The following is a 16,923-nucleotide window of genomic DNA, read 5'->3' as shown; positions in this document are numbered from 1 at the left end:
AACTTCCACTGAAATATGATATAATTTTCTACCCAGCAAGATTAAGAATAGAATGGCTTAGCCTAGATATAAATTGCTTGGGTATAAACACAGTTATAAAAAATAAATAGTTGGCTTTATGAAGATTTGTTATAAATCTGAAAAGCAGGCAAAAGACATCTCTGTCATTACCAGACCCTATTTAAATAACGAAAAATTTTCTTTTTCTGGTTTAAAAAATAATATAGATTATAAAATAACTTGCAATTATATCCTTATGTGGTACTGTTTACTATTTTTCTAACCACATTATTTTATTTTGAGCATCTTCCCATGTCATTAAATTTTGCAAAAAATGTGATTTTTTGGGTTATATAAAAAACTCATATATGTATGTATAAGTTATTTAACCATAGATATTAAGGTTGGTTCTAATTTTTTATAAATATTAATAATGCTATGATAAATAATCCTGTACATAAGTCTTTGATAGCTTCTTTTATAATTTACAAAAATAAATTTCTGGAAACTATGATTGATTAAAATGTAAGAAGAATCTTAAGAATATACATGTATATATATCCTTATACATAATGTTCACTTGAAAGGTCACACAGATTTATATTCCTACTAGTGTCAATAGGAATACTCATCTCACTGCTTATTATAGCATAGAATTATAATTTAAAAATGGTTATCAATTAGATTGCACAATTTGCATTGTTTTAAATATTAAATAGATTTCTAGTGAGAGGGTACATGTTTTCTGACATTTCTTTGCCAAATTTATTTCTTTTCATAAAATGGCTGTTCTGCTCTTTAGTTATTTTATTTTATTTTTTCCTGAGATTAGAAGAGCTCCTCTGGGCTCTTTATCTGATCTTTTTTGTTGTATAATTTTTTTTTTTTTTTTCACATCAGCTCTTCTATAAGGTCCTTGAGAGCAAGGCTAATATGTCTATCTACTGCTGTATTCCCAACACCTAGCATAGTATTTGACATATATTGCACTAAAAAAGATTCACTGAATAAATTTCTGAACTAATGTATTGTTTTGTTTTTAATGTAAGTAAAATGAGTAGGGAGAGCAGGTAATCATGAATTTTTGGGCAAGAAAACATATGACCAATTTTAGATTATATATCATTTTACAATATAAAAACTAGAGATTATTTTAGTTTGGGATATGCTCTGTATTGAAGTCCTAAATGAGACACAGCAGTTAATTACATGGATTTGAATCCTGGATCTATGTAATCAATTCCAAAATCAGCTACGAAAATAATGATGACACAGGTTATCTCCGTTCAGCTGCTTTTTGCACAAAACATGCCTAAAACAATTAAAAGTAAGTTTAAAGAGAGCAAAGCAATTAAATGGAACTGAAAGGTAGTATCCTTAATTTCACTATTCTTTGTATTTCTACAGTTCTTACTTTCCTATCTTCTTATAACTTGAACAGAACTCCAGTGGATACCAAGAGAAACCAATATTCCATTTAAAAGACATAAGCTTGATCTGAATGAGAAAGACCTTAAATGAGGTTAGAACATTTCCTGTTGATAATCTCTAACTTTATGTAGCAGCATGGAATGCAAAAGCTGTGATTAATAAATGTAAATTATTTTATATTAACTAGATATTAATATAACATCAGAGAGAAGGGCTAACAAGAATGATCATATTTGTTCAGTCAGTGGAGAAATTTATTTCAAAGGAATGGGATTATAGGCCTACAGGGGACTTTAGAAGCTAATTAATTTAATACCAGGGCATTACAGAAATAGAAACTGAGGTCCATTTGTTCTCAAAAAGTTATAAGGTGGCAGACTAGGGCTGATACTCAATATTTAGTGCCTCACAGTGCAATTACATACTCAATGTCATGAAATTTTCAAACAACTTCAGATCCATAATTTTTATTTTTTATTTTTTTAAAGATTTATTTATGAATTCATGAGAGACAAGATACTGAGAGAGAGAGGCAGAGACACACACAGGCTCCTCACAGGGAGGAGACAAGATACTGAGAGAGAGAGGCAGAGACACAGGCTCCTCGCAGGGAGCCTGATGCAGGACTCGATCCCAGATCCCAGGATCAATGATCTGAGCTGAAGGCAGGCACCCAACCACTGAGTCACCCAGGCATCCCAAAGGATTCATAATTTTTAAATGTCTGCCAGTAAATCAGTCAAATGCAAATGCTAAACTTGCTTCTTCCATAATATCATTAAACTGAATTCATGAATATGCAAAAATAATCTGGTTTTGATATCCATATAAATTATAGGAATCAAAAGCCTAAAAGTTCTGCATACACTTTCAGAGGTAGAAAATACAAGCTACTAAGTTTAATTAAGAAAAGACTAAAATATTTAACTTCTGGAAGATTATTACACCATTGTTTTTAACTGGGAAGTAGGAAACACCTAAAATATCCAAGTAGAGGTTGGCAAAAAAAAAAAAAAAATGAGGCTTACATCTACAAAGTAGAATGCTAAACAATAAATAATAATGTTGCAAAAGATAATTTTTAAAAATGTAAAGTTCATGACATAGGAAGATGTTCATATTACTAAATGATTAAAATAGGTTAAAGTATTATATAGTTTAATAATAATAGCTAAACTTTATTGAGTACTTTCTATGTTTCACAGACTATGATAAGCTATTTGCATTTTAAAATTTAAATCTTAAAAACTCTATGAGGTAAATAGTATTATCTTTCATTTAAAGATAAGTAAATTATAAACGTAAGTAACCTTCTGAGAGCCACACATTTAATAAGTGATAAAGCTGATATTCCTCACCAGGTCTGTCAGACTCCAGTATCTGAGCCCTTAATCATTGCCTTCCCATTATTATCCATTTATATAAAATATTTGAATTTATAGAAAAAAATAACAGAATAATACATAGCAAAATTTAGATGTTGCTATTTATTAAGGGTAGTCATACAGGAACTCTTTTCTTTTTTTTTGCTGTAAAATGAGCATATATATTGCTTTTTAAAAAATGAAATAAATTAAAAAAGACCATGCCACTTTCAGACTATCTAAGCTGTAAAACTGTTAACTCCATAGCTAATCATTTCTGGTTACCTCAATCTTCTCAAACTAATCAATATTCATTTGCAAGCTCAGATTTCAGGATGGCAATTATACACTTGACAGTTAAGTTATACTCAGCTTCAATGATGAACATAATTCTGTGAACACTGAATAATTAGAAAAGGATCAGGGGAATTCCATTTTCAATTTTCATGACATATAAATGCAGAGGGGACACTTAATTAGATGAATGAAGAAACAGAAATTAACGTATAATCCTGCATACTTAGCAGAATGTCACAGAATAACCATTTAAAATAATTTGTAAATTCAAAATTAATAGCTAAAACATATTGTAATTATCGAATTCCAGTTTTATCAAAATATGAAATACTTTACCATAGTATGTAGTACCTTTCTCACTAGAAAAGAGTATGAGAACCTTCCTTTATTTGAAGCCTCGAAAATCTGTTTTGCTATAAAGCCAGATTAAATAGCAAAACATACCTGTTACAGAGGAGAAAGTAGGCAATAATGAATGAGAATTATGTTTACAGGAGTTAGGCATTTAATGAAAAATAAAAGAGCTTGGTGAGTATACAGAATGCCAGGTGAGTATTTATATATGTCAGTATTAGCCCAATATTGTCAATCTGATTTTTTAAGGAAAAGCTGAAAATTTCTATTTTTATTTAAAGTCTCACTAAGATTAAGTGTTCTAAGCTAATTTAAAAAAAAAGAGAGCCATTTCCAATTATATTCCTAATATAAGAGCCATTCAGGCACCTCCCACACCACCTTTGTTAAAAGCTGCCCAAACCCTCTTACAAAGGAGGTGGCTGGTGCCAGCGAGTGTGGCCCACCATGGGGTACAGGCTAGACCTGGCAACCAGAGGGAGCCAGGCCTGTTCTGCTGCAAAGGCTCATTCCCAGGCTGAGTGAGGGATTGGCTCTGTGTGGCTGAGGGACATCACAGTCCCTGGACCCCCGGCAGCCAGAGAAGAGGGGTCTGGGATGCCTTTCACAGCAGTGGCTTAGAAGTGCAACTTTAAGGGTGAAAGTCTTCTCTCATTTTTAATCTGGGAGGAGAAACTCTGTTTCTTGCCCTAGAATTAATCTGGATCACAGAGTCAGGTGAATCATTTGTAAGTTTAAGCATAGTACTGGTGGTCATTTACATAAAGGATACAATCTTGGACCGAGAATACCACCATAACATTGTCTCAATGGAAGATACTATTCAGCATATGTAATTTTGACCTAGGATATTTTCAAGAAACAAGCCAGTTTACTCATTTTATTGTACTAGTGACCCTTTAAGTATGGCCCATGGACCTATGAAGGATCCTCTTCAGGGATCCACAAGGCCAAATTATTTTAACAATAGTACTAAGACATTATTTTCCTTTTTCACTGTACTGACATTTGCACTGATGGTACAAAAGCAATGGTGGGTTGGCATCTTAGTGCAAATCAAGATAGTGGATCCAAACAGTATGAATAATCATTGTATTTTTCACTACTATGTACTAATAGTTAAAAAAAAACAAAAACTAACAGTTTCAAAAAAGAAAAGCTAGTTTCATTTGACATTGTCTTCAATGAAACAGTAAATGCTAGTTTAAACATGTTCCTTGAGTATGACAAAATGGAAAGTATGAATAAAATATTTCCACTGCATACCAGAGGATGATGGTTGCCTCAAGGAAAAGTACTTCTGCAATGGAGATGTAAGCTGAACTAGCCAGGTTTTGCACAGAACACTATTTTTATTTACTTGAAGGAATGAAAGAATGACAAACTATGATTATCCAGACTTAGATGTTTGGTAGAAATTTTCTCAAAACTGAATGAAATGAGCCTGCCAACTGAAGGAAAACAGATAGGATTTGTTGCCTTTCTTCCCCCGCAAGGATAAAATTCTAGCTTTTAAGCAAAAATTAGAATTGTGGGAAACATACATCACCATGAGTTTGAGAGCTTCCAATGCTTCCAATGCTTTTTTTTTGATCAGTGTGGTGGTTAAAAAACAAAGACAAGTTTTTGGTATAATATAATGAAAAATGTCAACATTTGGAAGAACTTATATTTTCTCAGTGACCAACAGATACATTCCAAAACCATGTCCAGGTATAAGATCTATTCAATGTTCAAAATGGACCAACAAATTTTAACATATCAGAGCATAGTATAGTCTTTGAGGGGGTTTTATATTTCATACTTTTAACTAGTTAGTTAAAATTAACTTTTAACAAACTATCAATTGTAAATTTTTGGTGTAGTGTCAAAAGAATATCCATGATTATGTGAAAACACTAGTCCTTTCTTTTCTGACTACATAATTGTGTGAAACTGAATTTTTTAAATATTCTTCAAGCAAAACATATCACAACAGATTAAAGTACAGAAGCAGATGTGAGAATTCAGCTGTCTTCTATTAAAGTAGACATCAAAATATATTTGAAAGATATAAAACAATGCCATCCTTTTCCACCTTTTTTTTTTGTTGTTTTGGAAAATATTATTTTCTTTTTTTTTTAAGATTTTTAAAAAATTTTTATTTATTTATGATAGTCACACAGAGAGAGAGAAAGAGAGAGAGAGAGAGAGAGGCAGAGACATAGGCAGAGGGAGAAGCAGGCCCCATGCACCGGGAGCCCGACGTGGGACTCGATCCGGGGTCTCCAGGATCGCGCCCTGGGCCAAAGGCAGGTGCTAAACCGCTGCGCCACCCAGGGATCCCGGAAAATATTATTTTCATTACAATGTTGTTTATGTTAACATATAAAGGCTTTATTATTCTTATTTTGAAGCAAATAAAAATATTTAAAAATTCTCAGTTTAAAAAAAAATTCTCAGTTTTAATTTCTAGTACAGGAAATATTGCTAGACATAACCCACAAAAACAGAAACTATTTGGATTCCTAATTTTTAAGTGCTCTTGAGACTGTTAAGTGTGAGAATTGCTGGATTTGACCCATATTATTGAGAATATTATTGCCCACATGGGGCAATTAACCTTGCACAAAAGAAAACTTTTATTTTTATGTCCAGAGAATGTACTATTGATGTCACTAATTCTGTGCTTTCTAAACATTTTGATACTTGTTGACTCTACATATAAAACCCATAAATTTCTATAATGTCATTAACAGTTGAACAGATGTTGGTATACCAATGATGATATAATTTCAGACAAAAGCAAAAGTAACTTAATATTTAAAGTAGTATGCAAAAAGTAGATTTTGTCTAGGCTTTTCAAAATAGGGGAAAGCAATCTGCAAGCTTCACCTAGTATTTTGATTTAGGCTAGAATTTTAACAACTTCATAAGATTCTCCAGAGACTTGGGACCCTCAGATTTAGAACCAATGAACTAACCATATCATATAATCACTGTGGTGTTCACAAAGGAAAATGATGACAGTGTGGAATAGTTTGTACAAACTAACATGACTGAGAAAAAAAATCAAATGATTATGTAAAGGAAATCACACTGCTTTTCAGACATAAGACATTAAAAAAAACTTTGAAAATCATTTCTTCTTTACCCAGAGTAATCTAAACTCATTTGCTCAAAGGAAAATAATAGAAAACATAGAGTGAAGTCTTAACTCTGCATTTTGTTTTAATTAAGATTATACATTAGTATATTAAGATATTTCAATACATATAGTTTTTAATCATTTCATAACCTTTAGTTTTAGATGGATAGTATTTATATTTTCTTCCTAAGAAGAAAACTTGCTAGTTTGTTTGGCTACAAAATTCTATTCTAATCTTTAAGATACATAAATATGTGACAAGAGAGTACATTTATTTTTTAAGCCAAACAGGATGCTTAATTAATAAAAAGATAATTAAAGTCTTTAGAAATTATTTCCTATTTTAACAACATCTATTGAGAATGATGAATTGACTGAAAGTTTGATTTTTTTTTTTTTTTTTTTGCTCTGGTCATTCTCTACCCCATGCCTCTTAATTTCAAATAGAGATGCTGATGCCTTTCATAATTGAAAAATTAGCATTCATTTAAGTTGTGAATCATGCTCACTTTTCAAGAGAATTGATCTGTTAAAGAATTATTCTTTTAGCAAATCATTTTTGGGAGATTATCACTGTGTTAGAATTTGAGTCTTCTAGATATTGCCCACTATTATTTAAATGGAATCTATATAACTATTTGTCTTTTTTGCTTAAGCCATTCTTTTACTTAGGGCAATGAAAGACTAAAATTTCAAGTTTGTTCTTAAAAGATACTTAACAGTGTCATATAGCAAGTGAAGTAAAATTCATTTGTCATTTCAGTCAGATTTCATTAAAAGAACTGGTATAAAAAAGAAATGACTTTTCCACATCCAATAAAATATTATGTCATTTCAGTACAACAAATAAATATCATTGGTGACAATGTCATTTAATAAAGAATTGTTTAGAAAAATTGGTTGTCTTCACTAGATTGTGTATTAAAAAGGAAATCCAAATGGTAAATTTTATAGATCTTGTTCTCACTATAGCTGGTAATCTTAAAGAATAAAAGGACAATCTAGAATATTATATTGTAGTAAAGATATAAAATGTGAAACCAAAATAGTATTTACTATTACACTTGATGACTTAAAAAAATAGATGCATGGCAGTAAATGAACAGGAAGTCTTTTAGCTTAAATACTGCCTCAATGACAAAAAGCTATAGAGGGAAAGTGGTTCTTTTTTTTTTTTTTTTTTAAAGATTTTATTTATTTATTCATGAGAGACAGAGAGAGAGAAGAGAGAGAGGCAGAGACACAGGCAGAGGGAGAAGCAGGCTCCATGCAGGGAGCCTGATATGGGACTCGATCCTGGGTCTCCAGGATCAGGCCCTGAGCCAAAGACGGCGCTAAAACGCTGAGCTACCTGGGCTGCCCGGGAAAGTGGTTCTTGATGGTTATTCCCAGAGAATTCTGTATTCCTGGTGATAAATCATGGCACTTATACTTTATTATAATTTGTAGTTGCCTATTCTGTCTGTTTGTAATGGTACGAACAATGTGTGCTGCTCACCACTGCTTTCCCAGCATTAGGCAAACTATTTAATAAATTAATAACTCTGTTGGGAAGGTAAGGACTGCATTTCTTTAAAGACACAAAGCTCAGAAAAGTGTAGTTATTAAGCAGAGACACCAGCATTTGAATCCATGTCTTCTATTATCAAGTTAAGTATTCTTTTACTGCTGATCTTTCAAGACCATATTGTATTTCTGATGTAAAGAAAATATATTTGCACAGATATTTCTGCACATAACAGACTGCATGTCTAATATGAAACATGAAGAGGGATTTCTTTTTTTTTTTTTTTTTTTTTTTTCATGAAGAGGGATTTCTATGGAGTTTAGCTAACACTATTAGGTACTAAATTATAAATATCAGAACCAAGATGAAGTAAAAGTAAAAATGTCAAACTCACTAGTACTATAATTTTATGCTGGATATCATTCCTGCAATGTCTCATATATTTATCTCAGATTGAATACATTCAAAATCAAAATGAATTGACTCCTTTACTTTACTGTCAAAATGAGTTTCTTCCCTTATTATTCTTTAATATAGTTAACAATATCACCCTTTACCTGTATCTTAAATTAGAAGCCTAACATTCAGACTTTTCTTCCCTAGATTTTTATACTGAAAATTAAAATAAACAATTCACCTAGAATAGATTTAAATCCTGGCCTTGCAATTTTATTTGGTAGGCAATGGCAAAAAATTTTTTTATAAATAAAAAGAAGCTGACATCTGAAGTTGGATTTTGAAGTCACTGAATTAGACTTTTCATGTAGTAATGAAGTTTTAGTCTGAGAGTTCTTGACTGGTGATAACTGGCTGGTGACAACTGTGTTTAAAGTGGTCATTATTTTTGAATATAATTCTCAAAACCTCTACGCAACACAAAAGCTTTTGTTTTTATTCATCCTTCATTCCCTGGTGAAATGTTCTCCTCAGAGAGGACTTCTCTGATAATCCTACCTCTGTAAGGTTTCCCTCTTATTTTCTACCAGTACTACTTTTTCTTTTGCTTAGCATGAATTTCAATTTATAATTATTAAGTTTGGTAAAATTATAATTATTAGAATAATTTATGTTTATCTACCTACTTATTTTAAGATACCATCAACTAAACTGTAAACTCCATAAGGGCAGATATTATATCTGTCATTGATATAAAAGCATAAATAATATCTAGTTTAGTTTTAATTAAGCAGTCTTATAATTTGAGATCTTCAATACATAAATTTGACTGTCTTCACTACCTTTTAAAAAAATCAATATTCAAACTAGTTTTTTATTATGTTAGTGTTCTGATTCAGCCGTTGAAGTTTAATTTTAAAATTACACTGAAGTACTAATTTTATTTTTGAGGTATATATTCTGGTACAGGTAAAAATTACCTAAAAGGACAAGCAAGAATCTTATTCCTAGATAAACATACAGAAAAAAAAATCCTAGAAAAAAGAGATATTCAAATACACGATTTTATTTAATTCATTGTTATTTCATCTAAGTGTTAACTAAGGAAAAAATATTAAGACAAGCTATATGTTCTCCTAAAGTTTTGTAATGAGCAAATTAACTTAATAGATGTTAATGTTTTTATTTTTAGGATTTCACTTTAGTAAATTTGGAATGCCAAGTTTTAGAATTGCATTTAATATTCCTTTTGTAATTAAGATGTTCACGAAGTTTTAAAAAGGCTCAAAAACTACTATGTTTAATTAAATTTAGCTTAGATATTTATATTCACAGTATATTATCAAGGAAAAGAATATTGCATCTTGAATAGCTCCATTTTCCCAATATTTTTGGTCTAAATATTTGGTGAATGACTAAACATTTATAGCAGACTTAACTTCCAGCTTTATTACCAGGCTTTAGAAATGTGCGTACCTTGGACAGTTGGGATTTAATGAAAACAACAAATTCTTTTGCTTTGAAAATTTAAAAGACATGAATGAGATTCTTCTAATCAATTCAAGTCCAAGAACTCCATGTTTTCAATCAGTTGAAGATGTATGTAGCTGACAGGCACCTGACTAGCATTAACATATATTTTATGTCTAGAATGTTCCAATAGTTTTCCTTCATTGAAGATTTAGAGCCATATATTTTTTAAACTATAAAATTAATATTGGTTATATTGACACAAATCTAAAAGGAATGATATGTAGCAGTAACACTGGGAGGACTTTGCTGAGAAGGTTGTACCATTGTAAAAGCAACTGCACTACACATATGAAGAATTGCTTGAGATCATGTCTAGTTAAGTCCAGTTATAACATTCTTAAAACTCATGTAAAAGTTGGAATTGAGGAAGACAGTATATAAGTTCTAAATCTGATGACAAAGAAAAAGCCACACTTTGAAAAATTACCTGCAGATCTCTTGAATAAATTTAGTGTACAGCTAATAACTAACACCATATCTTATTAAATAAGAAGGAATGTTACCATTAATTTTTTGATGCCAATATTGGATCCATCATATAGAAAACTTAAAAGCACAAATGACTAACTTAACCAGGAAAGGGACATTCCAGAAGAAAGTAGTTACAACCACTATTAAGTCTGCTACTTAATTTATCATATACATGAAGATGTGAGGCAACAAATAAATGTCTAATCCTTTTTTCCTCCCACATATGATTCAATACTTGGGAAAATCATAAGAAATAAATACTAAAAAACTTCCTTCCTTCCCCAAAGGTTGGCATTAAAACTTTCTTTCTAATCAATTTAGATTTGTTTCCAAACATTAGGCAGCAACATTCCAAGTTGAATGTGTTTGAAAAAATTTGGCATGATACTAGAGCAGGGAGCTACCCCAACCTAGAGAAGTTAAAAAAAAAAAAAATCCCTTAGGTGACATTTTTAGATTCTGTTAATATTACTGTTTATTGGGCAGAAATGCATTCATCCTTTGCATAAACAAATAACTTCACATTTATACTGATGAGTATGCTAAAAAAATAAGTCTAAAACAAAAAAACAGGAGCTACAGAAAGTGATACCTATAGCTGTGAGGTAGGAGTAAACATTTTGTATGAAATTTCTATTATCCTATTGTTGGCCTAATATGACTATCTGTGAAACAATAGTAATTATTTTATAGTCCATTCATTTTTCATTGCATTATCTTGCATGCAATCCAACCTTGACAAGCAGAGGGAAATATTGGTTACTTTTTCCAGATTTGTATAGTAGAACAGGTTTAAGGTGCCAAGGAACTGTACTTACTTTTGGTGTTGGGCAGGAAGCTGTAGAAAGACGAGATGTAGCCTGAGCACGAGGCGATTCTGAAGGAGTAGTGCTGAGGGAAGCTGTGTCTCGTGGGAGCACCTGAACACCACGAGAAATGATGGAGTCTGGAATCTGAACAAGAAAAACAAGGATGGTTTAATATTCTGAAAATAGCAACACCATTGAAATCAATACCTACACTATTTTTTTGGACATTCTTGCTGCCTAGCTGTCATATATTTAGTCTCACTTACTGTTAGATATAAATATATTCAACAATTTGGGATAGGATAGAAACCTTTAGATTTAAAATATTTTCCCTGGTCAAATAATATTTCACGAAAGTTCTCTTTTTAGGAGAGGCAATCTAGCATTGTAGTTAAGGAGCAAAGTGTTTGCCATTCACATTACTGGCTCTGCCACTTAATAATATTTAATTCGTATATATTTTCCATTTTCCTGTCAGATTCTCCACCCTTCTTCATCCTCGCTGCTCTAAGCTGACCTGTATAGATAGAATCAACAAGTTATTCTGTGCTTTCTAGTTTCTAGTTGGGTTCAGCCAACTGGGAAGACACTACCAGGAAACTGAAAGGTTAGAGGAGAGTAAGGTCTGGTTTATACCCGTGGTTCCTTTTCTACTAGGTTACCACAGGTTGGCTAGGTCATAGCCACTGTCAGATGATACTTGTTTATGGCTCTTCTCTGGATTCCAGTAGCACTTTCCTCCATTTACCCCATTATGACTAGGAGTATTAATGATCCCAGTATTACTAATCCCAGGGCACCGCATTGTGTCTTGTTGCTTGCCCTAAAATCTGCCCAAACCTTTGTAAACACTATTGTTGCTTATTAAACTCTTCTCAATTATCCATTTAACTATGCTATGACTTCTGTGGGGGCACTGATGGCTCTGCTTTTTAAATCACCATTTCCTTTAACTAGAAAAATGAAGATAATGATAGCATCTACCTTACCAGATTACTGTTGAGGATTAAATAAGATAATGCATATAAATTATCTAGCACTACAAAGTAGTAAATACTTAATAAATGTTAGCTATTATTATTAGATGTTACACTTATCAACATGTTAAAAACTTATGTAACTGAGTATCACTATTCTAAAAATATACAAACATAAGAACAAATAATGTGGATTATTCATTTAAAAATTATTATGTTGATTATAAAATTATTATTGTGAACTATGCATAATTTGCATAGTTCTGGGTAATACTAATGGGTTTAGGTTTTCTGATTTTGAACTGAGAACTTGACCACTTTCAAGTTTTGAGCACAGAGGTAATATACATATGATAAAAGAATAAGCAATTAACATTCAATCACTCAATATCTCTTACTTTGTGAAAACAAGGAAGCAGTAGCCAGACTTTATGACTAGAAAGGTGCTCCTAATCTTATGCATCATCTGTTCCTCATAAATTTTCATAGAAGCTCTTTTATTTAGTTCCCATACCAATATCCTCATTGCCAAGCTACCATCTTAGGGCCTAACAATTTATAAGTAATATTCCCATACTAGGGTGAAAAGCAATGGGAATTCTGAGAAGAAAAACTGCTCTATCGGCTAGTATATTTGAGTACTTAATTGTGATAAATAATTTAAAGAAATGGAGGTAGTCGATTTATTTTTTAAAGATATTTTACTTAAATTCAAGCTAACATATAGTAAAACACTCAGTGCTCATCTCATCTTGTGCCTTCCTTAATGCCAACATATAGTTCATCATTAGTTTCATATGTAGAGTTCAGTAATTCATCAGTTGCATATAACACCCAGTGCTCATTACATCTTGTGTCTCCTTAATGCCCATCACCTGGTTACCCCATCCCCCCACCCACCTTCCCTTCTGCAACACTTTGTTTCCCAGGGTTAGGAGTCTCATGGTTTGTCTTCCTCTAATTTTTCCCCACTCAAGTTTCCCTCCTTTAGATATTCTGATTTAAAAGAGTTAGATGTTGCCATTAATGACTAGTAAAAAGAAATAAAGTCAAAGAAGGCTCCTATTATACTTAACATGACACCATGTTCCTTTACTTCATAGCAATTTCCAGTTATTCTACATTTATATGTATGATGGTTTGATCAATGTCTATCTCCCATACTAGAACGCTTTGTCACAATGAAATCATGCTTTTGCTACTATTTTATGTCCAGTACCTAAGAAGGTACATGCACAAAGTAGTAAGTATGCAGGATATACAGATTTCTAGACTCACAAACACATGTTTACATATACTACACATTCTGTGTGTGTGTGTGTGTGTGTGTGTGTGTGTGTGTGAATGTAAACAGGACAGCTGGATTTTTCAGGGAAAAGATAAGTTTAAATTTAAAATACATATTTTGGGGTTAATAGTCTGAGATACCCAATGAGCTATTTGAAATATGGCACTGGAGCTCAGAAAAGTTAGGAGTTGGTATACACTTTGGGAATTATCAATGGAAGTGACAGTTTAAGTCATGCATATGTTTCAGGTCATCAAAGGACAGTACATAAAAGAACAAAAGATGATGGTTGATAATTCTAGGAGAGATCTATATTACAGGTTTAACAGAAGAAAAAAATTAAGGGGGAAAATAATCTGTAAATGAAATAACAGTATATCCTAATTTTCCTTGAACATTCAAGATTTATATCTATCATACCAGCTCAATTATTAAATAGCACATCTTTTCACTTTCATAAGTATTTCAGTTTGGAAGATAAATTATCTTACTGGACCACTTTCTTACACCATACACACAAAAAATTTTTTAATGGATTAAAGACCTAAGTGTGGGATTTGAAGTCATAAAAATCCTAGAAGAGAACACAGGGAGTAACCTCTTTGACATCAACCGTAGCAACTTCTTTCTAAATGTCTCCTGAGGTAAGGGAAACAAAAGCAAAAATGAACTATTGGACTTCCATTAAAATAAAAAGCTTCTGAACAGCAAAGGAAACAATCAACAAAACTAAAAGGCAACCTACAGTATGGCAGAAGATATATGCAAATGACATATCTGATAAAGTGTTAGTATCCAAAATCTATAACGAACTTATAAAACTCAGTACCCCAAAGACAAATTGTGCAATTAAAAATGGGCAGCAGACATAGACATTTTCCAAAGAAGATATACAGATGGATAACAGACATTGAAGAGACGCTCAACATCACTGATCATCAGGGAAATGTAAATCAAAACTACAATGAGATATCACCTCACACCTGTCAGAATGGCTAAAATCAGCAAAAAGAAACAAGTGTTGGCGAGGATGTAGAGAAAGGGAATTATCTTACACTTTTGGTGGGAATGCAAATTAGTGCAGTTATTCTGCGAAACAGTATGTATGGCGATTCCTCAGAAAACTAAAAATATAACTACCTTATGATACAATAATTGCAGTACTAGGTATTTACCCAAAGAATACAAAAATACTAACTGAAAGGCATACATGCACCCTGATGTTTATAGCAGCATTATCTATAATAGCCAAGTTATGGCCACAGTCCAATGTCCATCGACTTATACATGGATAAAAAAGATGTTACACACACACACACACACACACACAGGAATATTACTCAGTCATAAAAAGAAAGAAATCTTGCCATTTGCAATGACGTGGATGGAGCTAGAGAGTATTATGCTAAGTGAAATAAGTTGGTCAGAGAGATAACAAATATATGATTTCACTCGTGTAGAATTTTTTTTTTTTTTTTACTCGTGTAGAATTTAAGAAACAAAACAAATAAGGAAAGGAGGGGAAAAAAGAGAGGAAGCTCACCAAGAAACAGATTCTTAACTATAGACAGCAAAGTGATGGTTAACAGAGGGGAGGTGTGTGGGAGGATCGTAAAATAGGTAATGGGGATTAAGGAGTGCATTTTTGTGATAAGCACTGGATGTTGTATGGAACTGTTGAATCACTAAATTGTATATCTCAAACTAACTTACACTGTATGTTACCTAACTGGAATCTAAATAAAAACTTTAAAAAAGCCATTAGATCCTTCAATTAAAGAAGTTATCAGGACAGTAAAAAAGGTAGAAGTGAGTCAAGGAAGCAAGTGGGATGATAAAGTAGGGTAATTATAAGAAAAGAAGAGGGGATCCCTGGGTGACTCAGCGGTTTAGGGCCTGCCTTCGGCCCAGGGTGTGATCCTGGAGTCCCAGGATCGAGTCCCACGTCTGGCTCTCTGCATGGAACCTGCTTCTCCCTCTGTCTGTGTCTCTGCCTCTCTCTCTCTCTCTCTCTGTCTCTCATGAATAAATAAATAAAATCTTTAAAAAAAATTATTAGTGAGAGATATTCACTATTATTCTTTCTTTTGGTGCCTGAAGTGAAGATCTATTAATGAGAAAAATGGGGAAATATATGTTAAAGATAACTTTAGGAGAGTTATCCATATATTGGATATATGCATTGATGAAAGATCAGGGAGGGTAACTAAAGATTTGGGAAAGGAATTATCAACAATGTGGATCCAGTTAATATTGGCAACCATAAATTTGCAATTTCATTAAGTAGCCTGGAAATAAACTTTCCACCTATCTCAAAAAATGAACTTACACAAAAGATAAATACTTAAAAATCATTTGTAGAGATATGGTTGTGAAAGCTACACAAATAGATGAGATTTTAAAGACACACATAGACTGAATTTAACAGGCATTAGAACAAGATGGGAGTAGTTATTAGTTGAGAGACAGCTATTTTATTATTTGATAGATACCTGATTAGAAGAGGTAAAAAGAAAAATTTGAGATAAGGAAAAGGAGGCATTGAATAATGATTACTCAGTTGATGGACATTTGCACTGTTTCCATTTTGGAGACCTATGAACAATGCTATTATGAATATTCTATAATGTATCATAATTCCTACATGCATTAATTTTTGAATGTATATACTTAGGAATTGAATTGCTAGTTGTCATGTAGGCATATCCTCTTTTACAAATTTCTAAATTGGTTAAGCCAATTTATATGTCTATCAAAAAATGGTGATAGTTCCTACTCCACAACATATCTCTATCTAGAACTGTCAATATCAGCATTTTTTTTTCAAGTCTAGTAGTAGTAATAATATGCTATCATGGTTTTAATGTTCCTTTCCCTGATTAATGAGAAAAAACATTATCTGATAAGATAATGCCTGTTTATCAGGCATTTATATGTTCTTTTTTGTAAAGTCCCTGTTTAAGTCTTTTGCCCACATTTTCCCTTACTGGGTTGTCTGTTTTACTCAATTGTTAGATTTCAGTATCTATTCTGGATAACTAGTCCTTTGTCAGTTTTATATGGTAAAAATATCTGTAGCTTGTTGTCTTACTTAATCATGTCTTATGATGAACAGAATATTATAATTTAACCAAATCTATCAGTATTTTTCTTTATAGTAAGGACTCCATTGGAAAATGCAGAGTAGGAAATGCCAAAGTCCATCACTCCATGAAAGAGGTGACTAAGCTAGCAAAAATGATCAGAATCAACTTCGCCAGATATTTACAAACCAAAAGTTTATAGGAAACAAGTGAATGCTTAATCAAGAAAAGGAAAAAAAAAAAAAACCCTATTCCTCCACTAATATATACTTGAAGACACAGCTAC

At 32.2% G+C, this 16,923-nt stretch overlaps 1 protein-coding gene across 14 annotated transcripts in view; it reads right to left on the bottom strand.

Annotated features, from left to right (window-relative positions):
- Window positions 1-16,923, bottom strand: part of GPHN (gephyrin) — a 620,043-nt gene that overhangs the window by 194,551 nt on the left and 408,569 nt on the right. For all 14 annotated transcript variants that reach the window (XM_077909682.1, XM_077909670.1, XM_077909673.1 and 11 more), the window contains one exon: window positions 11,299-11,433. In XM_077909682.1, the coding sequence (XP_077765808.1) occupies window positions 11,299-11,433 (135 nt within the window). The remainder of the gene's footprint in view (window positions 1-11,298; window positions 11,434-16,923) is intronic.

This window comes from Canis aureus, chromosome 9, assembly GCF_053574225.1.
Source record: "Canis aureus isolate CA01 chromosome 9, VMU_Caureus_v.1.0, whole genome shotgun sequence".
NCBI lineage: Eukaryota > Metazoa > Chordata > Mammalia > Carnivora > Canidae > Canis > Canis aureus.
Note: the sequence above shows the minus strand (reverse complement) of the source record. Positions and strands in the feature narration are given on the sequence as shown.